This window comes from Falco biarmicus, chromosome 6 (genome assembly GCF_023638135.1).
Source record: "Falco biarmicus isolate bFalBia1 chromosome 6, bFalBia1.pri, whole genome shotgun sequence".
NCBI lineage: Eukaryota > Metazoa > Chordata > Aves > Falconiformes > Falconidae > Falco > Falco biarmicus.
Window position 1 is genome coordinate 84589053 of NC_079293.1, and position 22687 is coordinate 84611739.

At 37.0% G+C, this 22687-nt stretch overlaps 1 protein-coding gene across 6 annotated transcripts in view; it reads right to left on the reverse strand.

Annotated features, from left to right (window-relative positions):
• The window catches only part of RGS7 (regulator of G protein signaling 7), a 253970-nt gene that overhangs the window by 51814 nt on the left and 179469 nt on the right, over window positions 1-22687 (reverse strand). For all 6 annotated transcript variants that reach the window (XM_056344535.1, XM_056344530.1, XM_056344533.1 and 3 more), the window contains 3 exons: window positions 10761-10825; window positions 8830-8906; window positions 8606-8687 (listed from right to left, as the gene is read on the reverse strand). In XM_056344535.1, the coding sequence (XP_056200510.1) occupies window positions 8606-8687; window positions 8830-8906; window positions 10761-10825 (224 nt within the window). The remainder of the gene's footprint in view (window positions 1-8605; window positions 8688-8829; window positions 8907-10760; window positions 10826-22687) is intronic.

Here is a 22687-nt window from a genome sequence, read left to right on the forward strand (position 1 = left end):
CCATTATGAATGTTATTAGCCTCTGCAAAAGTCTATGGCTTGATTACAATTTCCATTCGGTTCAACAGTTCTTTGAAAATAATTCTGAGAAATCAAGTGTGTAAGCACTGGGACTTTTTTTGACAACATCTCTAGTCACAAGATCATCAGTAAATTAGCAGATGTCTGAAGAAAGAGGAAAAATGTTATGGTAAGTCAAATTATTAGGTTACAAGTGATGGTTTTGTTTTTTTTTTTTAAATATTGGAACTTATGCCCTATCACAAACATAGCATAATCCAGTAGTTACAAACTCTGAAGTAATTCGGGTGAGTAACCCTGCTGCGGGGTCTGTCTAGCTACTTAATGAATAGTCTTTGTACCACAGCTGAAATTGATAATGTCAGATCATTTATTTTCTTCCATATCTGTAGTGGCACTGTAAGTTTTACAAACATATCAAGACACTATCATGTAACTTTTCTCCTCTCTACTTGGATTTCCAAAAGTATGTCTGTGTGTCATAAACACTTCATTTATTTTATTTTTTTTTTTTTCTAACAGTATCGTATTCCCAGCTTCTGCACACTTACTTTTAGCACAACTACCTCTTTGGAAACATGCTTTTTTGATTCAGGTGTGTGACTGACATACAAGCACTGTGACTGTACTTTTGATACCTGCTGTTAAGTTACAGTGCCTTTACAGAGGTCCCACTCACATTACATTTCTAAGAAGAAGCAAAAACTGAAAGACAAATACTTGGATCACAGTCCATTATGGCCATAGTAACTTCATATATAAATTGTAATAAGGACATGTCTGATGATGACTTTGTGCACAGCTTCTATCAAGTTTTCACCTCCCTAGAATTCCATACCAAACTTCTGTAAAATTAGCTCACAATTTTTCTAGTTTTTCCTATCAACTCTCTCTTCGGTTAGAAATTATCTCACCTGGGAAGTACAGCTATACCTTCCAATTAACACCTATAAATCATATTTAATGATTAGGAAGCAAACCCCAAGATTGTTTTCAGTATAAATTCTGCAGCAGCACATTTCAGATTTCACTCCCAGATGCCTCATAAATTTGGCAGATAATCAGGGAAGAATTATTAAAATTGGCTTGTTCTACTAAAGCATTAGATAATTTCCCAATTTCTACAAACTTTTCATTATTTATCTCAAAAAAAAAAAGTGTGTTATGCTACTAAATACTATATTTATGGACCACAAGATAGGGTAAATAATTACTATGTATGGATTCAGTGTGACACTGAAATAAGTGAATACAACTTGGAACTGGACTTGCATGGAATATCCTCAGATTTGGTTGTATTCCTTAATATGAATCTATTTTTTAAAAATTATATATCTGACAATATGCTGCAAATAGCTCTGAATATAGTGATCTACAGTCAAGTAGTATTATGGAAACAAATTTACACAGCTTAACTGCTAAAACCTGTCTATATCAGCAGATAATGATGTACAACCTATTGGCCTTTAATTAAGTAAATATAGCTTTTTATTTTTTCTTATTCACTCATTGAACTGCTATTTCAGGCCACAGAATGTTCAATATCAAATCTTATTGAACTGCTTCCTTCAAATGAAGGGATTGTCTTAATTGGTAAGAATTAATAAAAGCTTTGTTAGGATTAAGAGTTCTCTTCTGTTGAAGGTTTTAGTAGAGAATAATGTAGGCAGCATGGAATGAATTTAAATAGTCAATACATGTCCTCATTAGCTAATTTCATTTTGACTTATTAAAGAACAGAGACAAATAATATAAAGTTTGAGACTTATTTCTTAAATAGAAATGAATGAGCAATGAACCTGATTGTGTCATCCACTAGAAATATACTGATGCTGAAATAATGAATTCTTGATAAACTGCAGAGAAAGGCATAAGCACTTAAATATAAATTAAACCCACTATAGACAGCTCCATATGAAGGACAGAAAACTTGCCATTTGGACCAATTAGTAAAATCAATACGTGCTTTGTTCAAGGATTTATTTGGAAGATCACTGACTACTACCAAAGTAAGAGTAGTTCCATTGTTATTCTGCAGTGTACTTAATCAAAACATCACAAGTTGTTCAATTAATGGATAAAAGTTTAACTATGATTTGTTTCTCTTGTTTGGACAAGACAAATGTGGTTCAAAGACCATCAGTCAAAGGAGAAACATTCAATCAATTAGTTTGATCAAGCTTTAATTATGTTTGCAGCATCGTAAACTTATTCCGCATGAAACTTAGGATCACTTAAAATTTCAAAGACTTTCAGCATCCTTCCAAAAAAAAGGAACCTGCACTGTACCAGTTTATACCTATTTGTCTTCTCAAACCAAAGTTCAGATCTTTTCCCTGAGTAGTATCAGACGCACAAAGAATTCCAGTGGCTGTGCAAACCAAGGACCTGCTTGGAACAGGATAAAAAGAGATACAGAGAGATTTTCAAGAAATGTAATACTAATAAATTAAACCATAAAATTAATCCATAGGAGACAGAGCATCTTGAATCTTTACAGGGATTCTCACATTCTCACATACTTGCTTGTTTAAGGACAGATTTAGCACAAAGCCGGACTTTCACCTTGAAAGGATTTTATCATATTGTGTTTTGGTTTTTTTTTAATCTTTTAGTGATCTGTGTGTCAGAGAAACACATACTATGCCGAATGCATATGAAAAGATTATTGAAATCTAATTTTTGAGACAGGCCATATGAAAGTAAACTAGAAGCTTACTAAAGAGTATACTACCACATAGAAGTTATGTGCTTAATTCTTTTTGAAAGTTAACTTAATTTCTAATTACTCTTAATTTACAGTAGACTTTTTTAGGTTTGTAGTGGCTGGTTTTCAGAACCAGAAATTATTGTACTGGAATTAGATTCATTGTATTTATTCAAACAGAATTTTAAATACTGCTGTATTAATGTGATTGTGTATGTGAAGATTCCCATCTTTGCAACACTGTTGCTTAAGGAAACATGTTAAATTTATCTGGTTTGTTGCCCCTATGCTAAATACTCAGAGATGTTATTGCTTCTTCAAATTTTTTCATCCCAAAAAGCAGGGAACTACTATTTTACAGATTCCATGCATAAGAATTTAGGTTTTTCACTTGAAAAGAAATGACAACAGGGAAGTCAAGCCACACATCTCTGAAAATGTTGATGGCAAATATAGGAGACGTTTAGAAATTGATTATCTGCTTTTGGACTTATATGAAGATCCTTGAAAGAATGTTTTCAATTAAAGCAGCAAATTTAATTCACAGAGAAACAAAAATCAAGGTAGAAACCTTGCACTTATTCAAAAAACTCCTTATCCTTACTACTTCAGCTCATTTTCTTAGTTGCTACTAGAACTAAAACCCATGATATTTCATTTTTCTGTGACCTTCTACCAAGTCATCAGCTACTGTTCCACAACTTCTGACCTCTTCATAATCCTCAGTTTTAACCTGAACACTTTGTTTGTTGCACTGTTGCAAGAAAGCTGTCTTCTTTTTCCCTATCTGTCCCACCCTTAGTCAAGCATCAGACTAAATAAAAATGCTAAATAATGTGAGTAGGAATTCTTCCATCAAGGTCTTAGCAGGCTAGCTATAAGGTTTATAAATATCTGCCTCAAACAGATGCGAGCATGGATCATACACATTGTAACCATCTTTTGAAAATAAGACATTATACAAGGGTTTGTTTCATTACCAGAATTGAAATTATCTAAGACTCACAGTTGCTGCTTTGGCTGCATTCCCTGTCTACTGGAGGGGTAACTCCCTTGTAGGGATATACGGGGAAACAGGTGCAAAAAGAAGACATGAACATTGTATGTGGATATATCACCAGAGAAGTTGGATGGCATGATTCACATTCATTTCCTGGAGATGTTTAAAAACTTTCTGAAAATATTATGATAAAGTAGACAGAAGTGTTCTCTGGCTGAACAAGTGTCTGGCCCAGAAAAGTCTTGGATTTGTAGCACGCAAAGTGTGAAATGAAGGATTGCACCACCTTAGCCAAGTTAAATTCAGTCTTTTGCCGAGTCTTTGAGGCTGATCTTGAAGGACAGGATGGAAAAGTCATTAAAAACAAAAGCAATGAAGGAAAAGAAAAGAAAACCTAGAACAAATAACCACAAATATCTGTTACATGACCCTAGACACCCAGTAATATTACCTACTGGCTCAGATGCTGAGGGTCATGTTCAGACCACGTAAAATATAATTTTAAAATATAAACAGAGAAAATTATATTAATGGAGATAGAATCTAATTTTAAATAAAAAAACAACAAACTAAATAGAGAAAGAAGAAAAAGGTGTGGGATGAGTGACAAGTTTTTAAAATTTAAAGATTACTGTTTTCCTAGTTTGCTACTAGGAAACAATGGCATGAAACCCCCAAACTCAGAAACTGCACATATTTCTGAATTTTACATCATCAGTATATTATCTTAAACCCACATTTGACCTTAATGTTGCTGCTGTCCTTACAAGACATACCCACCCTGGATACTTTGTCTTAATGTATTAAATCACACAAATACTGGGTTTCTTTTTCATAGAATCATTTAGGTTTGAAAAGACCTTTAAGATCATTGAGTCTACCCTTATCACTATGTGATACTCAGTTTTTTCACAGAGAAACAAGATGATCGTCATCATTTAGCAAACCAGTAGTAGCAAAGGGAATAGAAGTCCTGCAGACTGGATTTACACAAGCTATGAATGGCACAATGGAAGAACTGGATAACACCTTGACTCATGCCCATGCTTTATTAATCACAGGGTACCTAAACCATAGCCACAGTTTAAATTTTGGAAAGGGACACACACCAGTGTGGTTTTCTGGCACATCTTAGCTGTTGCGGATTTCCCATCTTCCTTTTAAAAACAACTGCACACAACCCTGCTAGATATGACTGCAGTACAACCATCATTCTGACCGATGACAAAGGGCAGAAATTGGAGAAAATAAAACATTTTTTTTCCAACTTATAATAGTTAAGAACTATACAGATGACTTTCAGGAGGAAAGGATACTTCCTCCATTATCATCTTACTTAATCTGAACCTCAACAAGTAGCCAACAGGCCTTTATTATGCATTTCATTTAAATTATATTAATGTGTATCTCAGGAAGAAAAGTGAATCTTTTGTACCTGCAAGTCATCAGCTGTCCTTGCTTGCTACCTAAAAGAGTTACTTCTACAGCAAGCCACAGCTACTCTGCTTCTGTTCTATTTGACGTGGGTTTGAGAATGGTTTTACTGGTTTAGTATCTGTTTGTCTCCTTTTAACAAGTGTAAGTTTATGGGTTTTAAACAGAGATAATAATTCAGGAAAGCTATGAATTCTTTTATGAAGACTTTAATCAGGAGCATGACATTTCTTTTCAAATATGAGCAGCTTCTTAATTTCTTTTGCTTGGAACTGACTTCCCGAATTTAACTTGATTTGTAACAGGTTTTTCACTAACACCCTAATCCTCCTAACCAATTTTCACTCGGTTCCATAGTCTGTTATCAATAGAAGTTTCAAAATTATGGAAATGATACACTTCCTAGGCAGGCAGAAAGAAAAGGAAGACTTTTAAGATACGTTTGCTCTGCCATAAAAAAGAGAAATGTGTCACTGTATGTGAATAATACTAATCTCAGACCTGTGTTAGGTACTGCCTCTACCTTAGAAATAATGGCATGGACTTAGATCTGCTGCTCAGGATCTCAAGGGATTTCATCCAGCTGTCCCTGTCACACATTTCCATGCTTTCGTTGTGACTGGTATCTGAACTGGTAAGATTTAAAGTTGTGCAGGAATGTCTCTGCAGGCTGCCATACCTAGAGTTGAAGCTCAGTCATGCTCTTTCTAGCTGTAAGCTAAGGTCTTTCTGCATAAAGCAGCAACTGGAAATCACAGAAATTACAGAGATTACATTCCACATTACACTAAAGCACACACCAAAATAAAAAATAAAATACGTAGTGAACCTGGAATTAAATAAATATTGGAATGGAAACTGATAAGTGAGCTATCTAAACTGTTCTCTTAACTGTCTCTCAAAAGAAGTGAAGAACAGGCGATAATTTGAAAAAAAAAAAATCCTCTCCAAATCTACTTTCTCTAGCTCATCTCCCAGCATCATCTCAGTCTGAAAACCTAGGAAAAATTCTGGGCACTAGCCAGCCAACTGATCAGAAGTAACAGCCTTGATAACTTCAAGCATTTGTCTGTCCTCAGACTATGGCATCAGTCTTCTAGGGCCTCTGTAACCACCTGCAGATTGACTTTGACTTGGGACCCAAAGTTGCTTTTTGAGGCAAATGCGTTTTATACATCAAACCTTGATCCATTTCCTTTAAACTTATCAGTCACAGTGACAAATCTGATACCCAAATCATGCTCTTTTTCTGCAGCTACACTTTCCTGCTTTCACTGTCATATAGTTGTTCTTTTTTCACGTCTCCCACTCCTGTAGTGCACTGCTGCACTGTCCTTTTGGCTGACGGCTTGCTTTCCTCTTCTATCCCTTTCATCAGCCTAAAGTATCTCTTTTTTTTTTGAAATAAAATGCAGATGTAACATTCATAGATTATATTCTATATCTAAAGGTTTGGTACCAGTACCGTAGTCAGGTAGGTAAGAAATAAAGCAATTACAGACCAGGACAGCTGCAAAAAGCCCCTGAAAACCACTTATTTACTCACCTAAACAAAAAAGCCCCAAACAAATAATGACATATTTGGTTCTCAAAATTCATTTTTAAAAGCCAAAAAATTAAACTGGTGTGAATTTTCTACAATATAGTCATCACTCCTCGCATCTGAATTTTTATCAAAAGATGAAAACGTGTAAATAAAAATAAGCATTAACCCCAGGTTCTTATCCAAACATTACTGAATTTTTCAAAATTAGACGGTTACAGCAACATTTCTGTGAGCTTTTGGTGGACTTTTGGGGGTCTTGAAAAGCCATTAGAAATTGCAATTAGCTCTAGCATCACCTTTCTCTTTTCAGTGTGTTCCTCTCCTGTTTTTTTATTCTTTTTCATAGAAGCTTCTGGCTTATACTGTGACAGTAAATTCAAAACAATGTTTTCAAAATTAGTATTTCAGTAACTAGTGAGAGGAGCTGGTTAAGCAAAGTAGCAACCTCTCCATTCCTCTATTTATATCTCCTAAAATCAGGAGCCTACATTGCTGACTGTAAGCCAGTCTTTTGCCTCTGTTATTTCCTAGGTATGTCTACAGCCAGATTAAAAACATCTGCTGGACCAGGCAGATTTACCCACAGTTCAGCCAAAGCTCTTAATCAGATTCAATTTCCTCTTGTTCTGGTCCCTTTGATTCTCTCTTTATTGTCTGCCTATATCTTAACTTGAAACTTTAACAATTCGTCTTCTCTTCCAAACTGGAAATAGCATCTCTTTCCCAGATTCAAAACCCTTAGATCCATTTCTGCAGTGAATATAAAAGCTGTCTGCACTTTCAAAGTTCTCATAAGTTCTCACAGAAACTTGCTGTGTCTATTCTATATGTATCTCCCATCAACATCAGATGGCAGATTGTATTCTGTCCTCCTTCCTTACCTTATGGCAGTGACGAAACAATAATGTCTTCTTGCATCTAATGCCTGTGGTTTGACTCTTTCACTTCAAAATATTTTCTCTACCTGGTGTTCTAAATCTTACCTAAAAATCAATTTCTTCTACCACTTTTTCAATTCCACAGTCACAATGAAAGCTGACCATGTCCAAGTTTATTATTTTTTATCTGAAATTTTCTCACTGTATTCACTTCTACTGGTATAATCACCTAACTTCCCCAGAATTAGAATTAGTTAAGTCCCTTTTCCCAGTGTCACAGTGGAAGATATAGCCCAGGTTTGGTTTCATTGGTAATGGTACCAAACTCTGTACACAGAAAATGGAAGTTTAATTCTAAGTAAGGGAAACATATAATTCTGTATTAAAGCATAAAAATGTGATTATTGAGTTCTTACAGTTTAACTGGAAGTCTTGTGTTGTTTGACATTCTTTCACAATGCTTGCGATCTCAAAGATAGTTGATTATCTACATTCTTTTTTTAAATTTTGTTTCAGATGGACTTTGACAAGGGACTCAGACAAATCTTTTTGACAGTGTATGACTCCCACAGCTCAAAGCTAACAATATTTAACTTTTATGTACATTAAAAATAGCTTGGAAATGTGACCAGAGTGAAGCTGAAAGGCTTAGAAAGCAAAAAACCCCAGATTTTTTAAAAAAGTCAGATTTATTTAAAAGTATTTTTAGCTATGCTGATAATTTTGGTTGTGTGACTCATACCATGGGAAACATTTGAGCTGGTCATAGCCAAAGACAGGTATCTTCTGACTGAAGAAATCAGAAACCACAAATCTATTCCCTGAAAACCCTAAACTCAGAGTACACATATCTGCAGTCTTCAATAGTAATTTGATATAAACTCTAGATCCTGCAAAAAGGGAGGTGGGCCCCAGACCTTCAGTCCTTTTACTGACTCCCAGGCTACCCCAGTGCTCCCCAGAAGCTGATGTCCATCAGTGGTCCTGCTCACAGGTAGAGCAGCCCCACCGGCACTCACCACCGGCCGGTGCACATCCCAGAATGCTCGCTCCTGGCTGTCAAGAATCTTCCTCTCTATCTTGTCTCTCTTCTTGTCAACTCTGTCAATGTTACAGGATATTTAAAAGAAACAGTGTTAATGACAGTAATTTGAAACATAAGAAGGGTCCAATCAGTTTTCCCTCCCCTTCTCCCTTCACCAAACACACAAACCCAAAACTCTTCCTCTTCAAAGGAACTTACTTTGCTTGTGCTTCAGCTTGCATAAAAATAAACTCCCATTTCCGAGCAAATGCTCGCTGTAGCCTGGCCAAACTCTCCTGAAAATACATTACAATTTTAGTGGGTTAGGTTGTAAGCTATTTACTACTTAATAGATTTTAGTTTATCTTTCCTTCCTCCCCTCACCCACCTCCCCCAAGATGTAATACAAGTCATATCTGTGCCCGTGTAAATGTACCTTCCCTATCTGATATAAAGTCTTTCCTTGACACCATAGGGGTTGGAATACTAGGTCTACCTACTTTTGAACACCCTGATTATTTCAGTTTTGAAACTCTGATGACAAGGCTGGATGCAGCTTTCAGCAGAACATGTGATTGCTGAAGCATCTTTATATACTGGGTGCTGGCTGAGTAATTTTGCAATAATACAAAGAAACATTCTTGTTTTGAAAGTACCTAATACTGAAAGAGAAGAGCATTACTTCCCATACTGGATGATCCACATGGTAATTCCCACCAGTCATCTATACAAACAGTTTACATTGAACAGTGTGGGCTGCCTATCAATTTATTTGGAATAAAATAATAAGAAGCTATCAGTATTTTGGCAGTATAGGAATCTTGCCAAAGCACCACATCTATCCTCATTTTACAAAAATGCAGACTATAGTTCTTCACCACTGTGCAGGAATTGTGTATATCCTACAGCCTACTAACAATAGGAGGAAGATTTGTAACATCTTAGCAAAATTCTTTCCTCCAGTGATGCCGGAACAGCTTCACTGTCTGTAACAGAGCTTTTCCAATCTCCCCCCAGCTTAAATGGCAGCAGTATGCAGTCTGTTAACACGGAGAAGGCTGAGGCTTTTATCTTCCTCCAAAATGACCCCTGTTACCTTCATGCACTGCTTTTACTAAGTGAAAAATTGTCTGTAAACTCCCTAACAAAAGTTGCTTTAACTGTATTTGTATGCATTGCAAATATATCTCTGAGACATAGTTACTGAAAATAAAGACTGCAGGGAGTGAAGAGCAGGCTTTCTGGAGATCTTGTCAATACCAGTAAAGGCTCTTGTGTATTGTATACTGGAGGTGAATTTTCTAAGGCATGTAAGTATAAAATTATGCATACCCCACAGTGCAGTACACTGAAAAGCAAGCCTGTGCCAGAAGAAGCAATAAAGTGTGTCAGCATGGTGCTGCGGCTGGAGCGCTTGGCATGTTGAGAAGCCTTGCTGACCAGCCTGCTATCATGTCACGGCAGTGCCGCTGGACAGCTTGCAGCACAGAGCCGGCGTGGGTCATCAATTTTATGGTGACATTTTCCTGAAAAATTCATGAATTTTTTTGGGGGGATAGGGATGGAATTCAAGACTTCTCTCTCCTTAGCGAGTGTTGTCCTCATCAACTGATCAAACTTTTTCTGGCTCTTCTTGGCCCCGATTATCTCACCTTGCCTGGGGCACAGCCCAACTTTCAAGCAGTGGTAAATGCCTCTAGCCTGTTCTTTGCCTCTTGCCTAACTGATGGGATAAAGGCTCAAGCACCAGCATCACTTTAAAGAATGAGATTTATATTTCTGCAGCTACCAAGTGCTTTTGAAAACACTGCCAGATATCCTTCATTCAAACCTTACACGGCGTAGAGTAAAAATGCTTTCAAACACTTGTGGTGTATCTGGGATTTGTGAATGGTTATTTCTGATCCTGGCACGGTGATCTGAGCAGGGTAAGATTGGAGATGGACCAAAATCTCAACTTTTGCCCAGTTAGTCTTCACTACAGTCTCTCAAACAGCGCGTATGACCGTTGAGCACTCTCATACCCACATGCTGGCAAAAGAGGATAACTAATAAATTTTCACACATTATGCCTGCAGTTCTCATACTTAACATTATTTCACATGCTCATTAGACCCAGCGGAGAAATTTGCCCTTCCCCATGTACTTACAGCTTCATAGTCTGCTAGCTCTAGCCTTGCTTTGTTTTGCATTGTCCGCTTGCAGAGGTAAACGGCTGGAACAGAATAAAATAACAGAATTTGATACTATCTCACAAACACAGCAGACCAGAAATATAGAGACTTCATGTCTGTTTTACTGCTAGCTTTTTCTGGTTTGATTTCTCCCCCTGTTCTAAAAGTCTTTAAATACAGGGTCAATGCTAACAGCATTGTAACTAAAATGATGGGTCAGATACAGAGATTCATTAAATAATTATAAAATCTGCTTTATGCAAGACATCATATACAAAATGTATGAGATACTTGGGTGAAGTGCTTTAACTGCCAGGCAACTAGCACATTAAAGAAAAAATGGCAAAAACATTTTTGAAACTGTGAGTATAACTCAAAATGCATAAGAGTTTTATCAGGAGCTGCTGCTATATTACTCAAATAGGTTTTTAAGAATGCATATACATGGTTTTATGTATTTTTACTCTATATTTAGAAATCACAAAATGTCAGTCTAAGAAGATTTTAGCTAAAAATTAAATCTAGATAAAATTCAAGTCTTATACAGATTAGTCTGCTATAACCAATATTTAAAACAGAAAACAAGAGGCTAAAAATGAAAAAAAATCTATCATGTATTAGATATAATGGGAAAAACATTCTTTCATTTTTTTCTGGATCCAAAATCCTTCAGCAGAGCTGTTCTGCCTCCACCTCATTCAAACAGAGGAGAATCTTAATAAAGTAGAATACTGACAGCTAAATACTGAAAGGACACAGGGAGGAAAATGAAACTCAAAGACTACATAAACAGCACAGGGGCTTGCATCACGTTGCTCGCTCCTGAATTCTTTATGCACTCCGTTACACTTGAACAACATACATTTCCATTAGACTTTATTTAGCAACAAATACTTCACATCAACTCTGAATATCGTGCAGCTTCCTCCACCAGCAAGAGAATGAGTGCGGCACAATTCCTTATTGTGCAATATTTACCCACTTCATTACTTCAGAGCACTTTCTTATGTGTGAGATGCAGTAATCTTTTGATCAGTGTAGGTAAGAAAACCTTAACTTATGCATGGTTTTTATGATCAGCGAAAACACCCACATTTACTGGCTGTGGTTTACTGTTCCTGCTTCCTGACTGCCAGTTGGTCAACTACAGGAGCAGAGAGGAATAACTTCACAGAGGAGCTAAACTGTTGAAATCCCTAGGAAGAGGGAAGTGCTCATCTTATATATAGCTTTGATTTTTAAGGTAGTCAAACCAATTATGTTTTACGACTCCATGGAAACATTTATTTCTGACAAGTCACCTGCAAACGTATGCAAACCCACTCCAGTGGATGCTCTTTCAGTGGAACTGATGACAAGCACTTCTAATAACTCCAGCTGCAGTTACAGTTGTTACTTGATGTAAAATGAAGTTACATGTTAATGCAGTTTTTGTCATCTCCCCCCCCTCCCCTTCCCGCCTTTTTTTTTGTGTGTGATATGGTCTGTGTTCTTTCATACTTTTTCACTTTCCACCCCCATAAGCAGCCACTTTCTCTATTCCCTGCACTCCCATATCCTCTCTGGTTCCAATGCAATTTCTGTGTCTACAAAATCTATAAATACAGATACAAATCCACATCACAAACCAAGCATAGAGACAAACAGTTTCTATAGCCTCCGTTTCTATGCATTTTAATATTAATATACACTTACACTAATGCATTGGCATGCATGCTGAAATGTCACAAAAAGATGAAGGGATGAATTCTGGACCCTTTGTACCTAGGTTGCATCCACAATCAGTACAGTGGTAAGACAATACTGAGGAGAGAGATGGTCTTTGTTATTTAGCTTCTTTTACAGTTAAACATTTTCCTCTCTTGTCCTTCACAATCAGTTATTTCATTGAACAAGAAAAAAATAATCCTTAAACCCCTTTAAAATATTAATTTTAAAATTCATGTTTATGAATTAAATACATATTCAATAAAATACATATTTAATAGAAATGTGCAGACAGTTCTGAGAACTCCAGGGGTCAAATTTTGTGTAATCCAACCACTCTAATACCATCTGAACAGAAACAAAACAAACTCCCTGTTCTCTGCACTTGTTTAAGCTGTTGTAAACCACATTCTCATGGTCCCTGTATAGGCACCTTTAGTTAGCATAGCACTTCCTTGAGTCCCATTGGGGGTATATTTTGTGATTAGCATCTCCTGCTATCTCCAACAAAAAATGTTGCTGCAGAGGTGGATGACTGTCCATGTTTCCGTCAGGATCAATTTTAACAAAAAAACATCGTCAGATCACAAAGTTCTCAACAGTGGCAAAACAACAACCAGGTCACCAGGAGCAGGCAAGAGGAATTAGTTTGCCACACTATTAATCTGATACTGGGTCTAAGAACAGTCTTGTCTTCACTGGGTGACTGGACTACAGTATTTTCCCTGCAGGGTTTTTTTTAATGGCCTTTTTTGCTCCAACTCCATAGCAAATTTGTTTTTCATTATGAGCATATCTTAGACAAGACTCAAAAAATCATGTTCATCCCCCAAAACTTTTTTCTCTGGATACTCTCCCCTTCAGGAGCTTAAAGTTTTTAACACCCGTGGCTTGGATTCTTTAAGTCAGAAATGGTTTTATGTGCCAGTGCGGGTAAGGCAGTATATGCTCAATTAAGATTTAGTTATTTGGGAAATACAACATATCCACTAGTGTAGAAGAAAGTAGTCCTCCAGGGCATTCCTACTCTTTGACTCAATTTACTGCCATTGCTACATGCTAACAATTACATCCTTATTATAGAAATGCATGTCTGAGGATCTGTTTAAGTCTGCTCATAGTCACACGAGAAGCTGGCATCAGCTCAGAAATTTGAGTTCACCAGTTCACGCTCTCATTATCGTATTCTTTGGCTTGTCTGTAACAAAATTCACTAGCACATTGGAAAGCAAGAAAAATGTGAACGTCACTCTCATTTCCAGCCAGAAAGTTTGAAGACACAGAGAAATGAGGATTTTGTTCTTCTGGCTTGTAAAACAATAAGATATGAAATATGGATATTTCCATCTTTCGCAGGTACTGCTCCTTTCTGCACCAAAACACATGTGAAGTAACTGTGTGTCCAGTAACCTGACCTTGAGCACGTGGGGATGGTGTCAGTCACTTTCCCTCTCCAAGCAGAGTGATGACCCTCAGCATTTCAGAGAACAACAGTGTCTGCTTTTCTAATCCTGTGGTTTGTACAAGTTGCCAGTGATCTTACAGCTTCAAACAGAAGTACAATCTGCAGGAAGGGTCTCCAGCTAAACTCCTCTATTTTTCTGTATACTTCTCTAATTATCTGCCCCGCAAAGGTCCTGGTCAGGGTCCTCAGTCCACCAATTGCCCTGAGCAGCCCATCCAGGTCCGTGCTGAGGCTCCCTGTGCCCAGGAGCTGCGCTTAAGCCCAGCTACTTCGCCTGGCCCCAGCTTGAGCTACATTGTAGACATGCCTCTAACCAGCCCTGTGACCTACCGACTCTGCTCTGGCTTCTTGGCTGGACCTTGGACCTCCCTGATCACTTGAGACTTTGTCAGAGAGAACATTGCTCCCACCTGCACTATTGCCACCCTCGGTTCTTGCTTACCTTCCCTTGCAGAGCTGCCTGCTCTTGCCACTCCCTGACAAGGGTGCTGAAAAATGCTTAACGTATGGATGAATTATATGCAAGGAACAGGGTCTGATTAATAACCTCAATTTGCTAAATATGGACTGCCACATACACTCTTATTTTTAGAGCCAGTGTATTCTGATGGATTTTGCAATCAACATAATTGCCTCCACTAAACTGAATTATATATTAGATGCTATAACTTGTGCTTTAGAAGTGATAGATTATCATGAGAAAACAGATTTGCCAAAAATTTTAAAGGCAATATTAATACGCAATATTTCATAATGAAAGACAGCCACTGATGTTTATAAATGGGCATTTGAACCACAAACCAGTCCTAAAACACACTTTGGTAGCTGTGCAATAAATACAGACTACTCGCTGTTGAAAATTCTATTCAGGCATTCAAAAACATGAGCAACATGAGACTTAAAGTCAGATTGCAGAGTGTTCTAGAGAGAGCTGCATGAAAAAGGTGCCTGGGCTTTCCCTCTTGCAAGTTTTTAAACTGTTAATAACCCATTTTCACAGTTAGCTACCTTGGTATCTCATTCTTGACTGTTTATTTGTACCTGAAAGGTCCTAAGAAACCTCTTTAGATTTTTTTTCTTTAAATGAGATCATAGCTATAATGACAGGTTTCACTCTAGAATCAAGAACCTGGACTGAGTCCACATTATATTACACACACTTACTGAAAAAAATCCAGAGCTTTCACCCAAAAGTTAAACTGAGGAATTTAAGCTTGTTGCGAAACAGAGGCTAAACCCTCCCTCTCACTACAGCAGAGAAAAAGCCTCAGCTAAATTCAGTGCAAGTACAACTGGGCCTCTGAAGCTCATGGATAACACCACCTACACATCCACCACCATGTACACAAACTTAAAGTCCTTACATAATTGTCCCAGTGCCAGTGGTGTTACAGCTTGATTCAGCCCCGATGGTGGGCGTTAACTTTCAGGGAACACTCATTATCTCCGCTGAGGCCAGATTCACTTCATACTCTCTGTGAGTCAAAATTCTTGTTTCAGAGTCAGTGTGTACATGCTTAGTCAGTATTTAAAGAGCAAAGAAAATAAAATGTATTGCAAGGTCTGAGGGTTTCAAAGTGCCCTGTGGGCAGGCAGAAGTTCTCTCTCCGTATGCGAGTGCCAGCATCAGATGGAGAATTACAGGACAATCGGCACAGAACATGACTGCAGGATGGAGAAAATGAAATCAACGATCTCATTTAATCAGTGGGATTTCTAGGGCTGTTTATACTTTCTCCAGGTCACCTCTGCTTTTATTCAATAAAAAAAATATATTTTTTTTCTCTTTGCAACAGCTATTGAGTTTCACTTAGTCTTAACAAAAAGATAACAACTTTTAGGCGATCAAATGGGTCACCCATCAGTCTTGTGTACCTATAAAAAAGCCTATGTTCTTTAGTATAAGCTAATACTATTAAGTTAGAAGGAAGACCATAATTGCTTGTGTGCACTAAATTGCCAAATGGTCAAAAATGTAACTCCTGAAACACTCTTCCCTTTCTCTACTTTATATTCTTTGATCACACTGTTTCTATAACATTTAAGGAATGCAATTTTATTATAGATTTAGATGGGTAGAGGTCTTTCTAACATAAGCCAAGGGCAAGAACGAAACCAAATCTCAAACTATCAGAGAGCTCAAGAATTAGAAAAAGGCAAATTCATCTTCAACACACAAAAGTCCCCAGATGATGTTGGCTTGGGAAAATCCTGCAGGGTAACCAAAAGAGGTATGAAAGAGTCGTCACTACTACATGAACTATAGGATCAGATGAAAAATATCCTGTTGTCAAATCTAATTTAAAATTGCATCCATTGAATTATTTTATACTTCTTGATGTTATCATAATGCTCTCAATTTGCATTCAAGAATTTAATACCCTGCTTTGGCACAAAAAAAAAAAAAAAAAAAAAAGCTTTCTACCACCTCTTAAGGCACTCAGATTTAAGGGGGACCCAAATGCACTTGCTGAAAAGCTGCTAAGAAAAGGAGGCACAACAAATCCAAATACACTGGTTTTGCAAAGAAACCACTTAGGGCATGTGCAATCCAAGGCAAGGCTGCTGATGTTGGAGGATGAAAAGAATTTTCTTCTAAACTGCAAAAATCAGCTACAGGGAGGGCATCAGAAGGTAATCATTACTTGACAAAGCGGTCAATTACTCAGTGCCCACCTGACAGAGGGCTATCAGTGGCATGATAGTGCACGACTAGAGAAAAACACCGTTTGTTGTCACTGCTGCCTTCATGACCTGAAAGTCCCAGTTTCCATACTGGTAATGAAACACACAAATCAACACAGAAATTTGAAAGCAATTCTGAAAATTACAAGTTATGTTTATAAATCTTGGAACTTATTCTGACACGAAATTTTATCTCTGTTTATAAGGGAACTAGATTCAGATTACCAATGCATTTAAAGTAAAGCTTTACTTTACTTTAAATTTTACATTACTGCAGAAAACCTGTACTTGGGTCAGCTACCTTTTCATATGCGTGCATACAAATGTATTGGCCAAACACATTTTCCGTGCTCCACAGATTACGGAAATAAATTACACATTTATGGAACAAAAAAAAGAATCAGTAAGTATATCTAAGTTTACAAGTAAGTAAAACTCTAAAGTGGTGAACTGGCTGGAAAGCGTTTTCAGGAAATGCCTCCTGCTTACAGAGCCCTCGCTGCAGTGGTTGTCAATGTCAGAATTAGCAAGAAGCAGAAAAAAATTCGGGACATGCTTGTTGAAGTGAGACTTTCTTTTCATCATTTATATGACAGAGATAGCTCCTAATGAGTGAATTATGTAGCTCTGCAGAGAAATATAATGGGATATGAATTCAGAGTGGAAAAAAATCTTGTAGGTCACCTCTTCCATCTTTCTGCTAAGTCTCTTTCCTACAGCTCATTTGATTCGGTTCTGCCCACATTAAATTTCATGCCTAGCAAGCACTGGCCCTTTTTCTTCAGGGACCATTCTCCTTTATAGACTGGTCTTCTCACTTAGTCCTGCCACCAAGATCTTAGTTAATATATTCTGTACATGTAGTTTCTCAAAGCAAAGGCACACACGTAAGGAGCCACAATGCAGTCTTGGCAGCAATTTAGTGCATTACTTGAGTCTGGTGGAAAGAGTCTGCTCCTTACTACACCTAGAGATCCAGCAGTATTTGAGGCACTTTGGGACAGATCCTTAAAGGAGGGATCTCTGTTAAGGACCTAAGAGGATTGCTTGCAGGAGTCATTGCTGATGTACTTTGGCTGGCATCAGCTGTTGAAAAAATGGGAACTGGACATCAAGATGCAAGATTACAGAACTGCAGAGCTCTCCAGAAACTATCGACACTGGTAAATTTCTCCTCATTCTCATGGCATAAATTTTAACAAATATATTTTTAATTCATGTCTGACAATTTATATCAAAGAAAATTCTACTCTGCTACCAGTTTTGCCCCAAGCTACTAACTCATAATTATGGACTGACTTCCAGAGATGCTGAGCACATACAGTTTTCCAGCAGAGTTCAGGTAAGAAATAGGGCTTAATATTTCTCAAACACAAATCGCTTACTAATAAGCTGTTGCCAAGGGAATCTTGCCTGATCATTCGGGCAAAGAAACAATATTTAGCATCCTCTGTGCATTTCTCCTTCTAGTCAGTTACTCCACAGGAAAGGATGCAGCCAGATGAATGAGAGATTAAATTCCTGAACTAATCAAATGTTCATAGAGGGATTTGAAGCTAGGCATGTAAAATAAGTAGGCAACAAACTCTAGAGAGAAAACAATATGAGAATTTTCAAGATGTGAAAAACTTGATACATGATTGTAATTACTTTCTGTGTACTATATATTCTTTAGCACGACGGCAAGTTTGGCAGAGCAGAGGCGGATGAGCCAGGTGCAATGACTCCTGTTCAGAACGGAGCAGCAGAGGCTCTACATGAACACAGAGAGGTCTGTCATTTCACTCTTAAGCTATAAGAAGGTATCATTAGGAAGGGAGCTTTGTACAGACTGAGTTGTTAGCTGATTATCAAGAAAAATTAAATAGGACAGACTTTTGCTTTCATAAAAATGCTGGCAAACAACAGCTATGACACGACAACTTTCACATAGCAAAAGTAGATGGTTTCCTTATTTTACTGTAACTCAGCCTGGATAACAGAGTCCTAAATGTCCGTAGAACTGTCACAGAAGTTTAGAGGTAGCACTTATCCAGACAGGGAGCTCACACTTTTAAAAGGAGCAATTAATTAAGCCTTTTGTTTTTCCTGCAAGTGCTCTAATTTCCTAGAAGACTGCCTTCATGGCACGACTTTATCTGGAAGGCTATTGAAAATATGTACCTTTTCATAACTTGCCCTTTTTCATAGTAGCAGAATTTAAAAATTTACTTTGAATATATAGAAAAACAGTCTAATTTAGCATCATTTACAGATCACATGTTTTGTGCTCTTAAACTCATGTTGCATTATCAGTTATTTATGGTGTTCTCCATAACCTACCCAAGATTCTGCAGTCCTCCTCCATTTTTAACTCACTTGGGAGAAATGCACACACATAAAATTACAAGGCTCAAACAGCAGCCTCTTGCAACTATATAGATGTAGCGGACTGTTGTCTTCCAGTATTGGTCCAAACCTCCTTAACACTGTAAGTGACTGTGGTACTTGTGAAATTTTATTCTGTCTCTCCTTTCAACATTTTTTTTTTAATATGCAGCTAACTGTAAGAAAAGGTCTGTGTATCACAAACACTTTTGAGTCTAACCATCGACAAAATGCGCACTAGAGAAAATAAGTAAAAGTTACTAATTCTTCTTAATATCTTATACGTTTGAAATTCTTATAAGCCTCTTACATTGTCACAGCTGTGTTCATTTGTTTGCTTAGGCTTAGGCTTGAGCTTTCCAAACACAGAAATAATTGCTATTTTGTTGTGAATGGAATTTTCCCCTAACCTTCTGTATTTCTTATTTATCTTGCTCAAAAACAGTAAGGAACTGAATTCCTCAAATTGGCAATACCTGTGAGTCACAAAAACTCCAAGAGAACCTGACGGGTCCCATAAGAACTGAGGCCAAATCCATATGGAATAACAATTTCATATGTGGCTTTATATTTCCCCTTTCTGAGATGCAACGGACATAAAAAATCTCCATATTTAATCAGTTCTTAATGACATGAACTGTTTTTAATCTGAGAGAAATAAATTATGTCAGTTAAAAAAATTACATCTGTAAGGAAAGAGATTACAGGTAGGTCACACGCTCAGCCATTACTTGTGTTCCTTTCCAGAGCCAGTTTTCTGAACTGAGATCCAATTCTATTTGTCACAAAGCCAAATCATAATTCAGAAACATGACTTAACTCAAGAAACGTGAAAGGATTTGAAATACACTGGGCTTAAAGAAAAAAATATTATAAATGTGCATACTTGTTTTCGTTAATAAAACCCCACTGAAACCAATGGGATTCTACACAGAACAATGTGTCCTGCATGGTGGACTCCAAGACATACAGCATTAAAATGGGTATCTTCAACAGACAGAACCTAAGAACCTATATTTTTAAAAATTATTTGTAGTTTGAGGTATCTCTCTTGAGATCTCTTATAGCATGATTTTCATTAAAAAGGGAGGGAGACTTTAAGCACTTTGTAAAAATGAGTGGTTCCTTAGTAACCACAGAATGATCAGGTGGTTGATATTTTGATAGTTACAATCAAAATCAAAGGCTACACGATTCCACTTTGACATACAATAAATTAATCCAAGCCCACCTTTTGTCACCAAGACACAGCACTACGCTGTATCTTTATTATGAGAATGGGTCTGCAGTTTCTTGACATATTGGAAGATTCTGTTTCCATGTCTTTTTTCTTCAAAAATTCTTCAGATAAATCTTTATTAAAGAAAATATTTGATATTACAATCTGATGTGGAATTAGAAATAACATAGATGTAAAGATTATTTGTTTTTGAGTTAGCTCTCGTAATAAATTAAGACATGCCGTATCTCAATCTCATTTAATTTCTAGTGTAAGATTAAGTATTTTCTCGGCAGTATGCTACATTCTGGACAGTAGCCCAGCTATGGGTGAGTAATGGTAAGTGGTTGGGAGTAATATTTAAATTAAAATAAAATTGTAGTTTGTTCTCAAAGACTTGTAAATTTAGGTCAATGCCAAAGAAAGTGGTTTGTTAATCATTTTGATAAAGGAAGATTACAGAGAAAGCTTACTTCTTGCTGGCCTTGAAAGACTTCTAATGCCTACCACAGTCATTAGTTTTAGGAGCACAGTTTCAAGCTTCTTCAGGAAAAGTCCATGAAAACGGACGCACTGCACAGCACCATAATACATTAGAAGTGCAAAATTATTTGCATAACTGTAATAGCATAAATTCTATTTACTATGTTTTCTAGGAAGTAACAGAATTACTGTGAACATCTGCAGGATCTCTTTGGAGTGTATTTGAGGTGGAATCTATCTTTTAACATCCTCAAATTCTTTCAATCCTATTTTACATTTGTTTTGGATTCTTGATTATCTGTTTGATTTTTCTGTATTCCTCTGATGACCACTGTTTGTAACATTTATAATGTGATGCTTTTTTGCAAGCAGCTGTATTCACTTCTCCCCTTATCTGCCTTCTCTTTACATTCATAGAAAGATATTGGAAAAAAATCCACAGGCCACAAGGCAAAGGCTAATTTCTGGGACTGGGAAGATGATAAGCTAATAAGAACACTATTGAAAAGTTGTCTCAAAAATTTAGTTTTCCTGTGAATTTTCCACTAGCGTTAGCCAATTCTGGTGACACACAGCCACCTTAGGTAGGTCTTCTGCAATGCTCTGACCCTGCTGTATGAGGGAGCTGTGGGTGGGTTTCTGAACAGGCGTGTTAAGAACACCTTTGTTAAGATAACCTTTGGCTCATGACTCAGAAGGAGCAATGAGATGGAAGGATTGGGGCTTTCCCTTCATTCACCCCTCTGCTACAGAAGAGTGTAAATTCACCAACTGGAACATATTTTACAGGTCTTATATTTAAATCACAAAAGGTCTGTAACAAGTATGTCTACTGTGCAACACTGGCACCTCCCTGCATGATGAAGAAACTGATCCCAAGTTTAATTCTGTATTTTTGGCATGCAAATATTGGACAGATTATATAAGATTTCTGTTTACTGACTAGAGTCTGTAATTCATTCCCCAATCCAATGGGTCAGCTCTGACTAGAAAGTTAGTCTCTCCTAATTTAGATTAATGGATATTAATAGAAACTTTCTCAGCCTGATCTCAAGTTCAAACCTGTTAAGCCTATATTTATTTATTAAAATCCCCCTGGTAATGTAATACACATTACAGCTAAACAACTCAGTCTCTTAAAACCGTAATAAATTACTTTCTGATCTTTGACATACTAGGAGACTATACTGAAGTGTGCCTCTGAGAAAAGCAAATAACACTTTCAAGGAAAGGAAAAAAACACATTGAAATAAGTGGTAAGCTTTTCTCCTTCAGCAACTAATTTCCTCACATGGAGTGGTTAATCACTCAGGTGTGGTATGAATCACTTCTCCTTTGTAGCTTTCAATAACTATTTGCTGGACAACTTCAAATCTCAGTTTTTTACAAATTTTACAGAAAGATAAACATTTTCCTCCTTCTATAGGATGAGGAAACTTTTACCATTTTCAAATTCTACCTTGAAGGCCCTCAGCTCTGCTGAGAGCCTCATCTTGAAATTCTTTTAGTTAGCGATGTATTTGAAATTAAACAGTTTCTGTTGCAGAAAGGAAGCAAGCATCTATTGGAACCATCCATCCCTGTGGTCTTCAGCTCCCAAGGGCTGAGACTGAATCCACTACAGGTATTTAAATTTCCAAAAAGCTATAAATAGAGACTTCCAAAGTCTGAGTTTTTGAAAAGTTAAGCTATCACGTACATGCTTGGTTACCTAAAAAAGTGACCTGGTCTTCAGATGAGCTTAGTACTTACAGTCTAGATTAGAATGAACAGGAGAGTCATATGTTCATAGATAAACCATTTTCTTTAAAAATCATGTCACTATTTGGTGTACAGAGGCACCTGATTTATCATTTTTATGAGTTATTTGTAAAATGTTACTACCCATTATCTTCAGATTTTCCTGTCTAAGCACACATCAGCAATTACAATGTGTAACTTATGAATAGAAACCCAAGAAACAGGCAAAGAAACAAG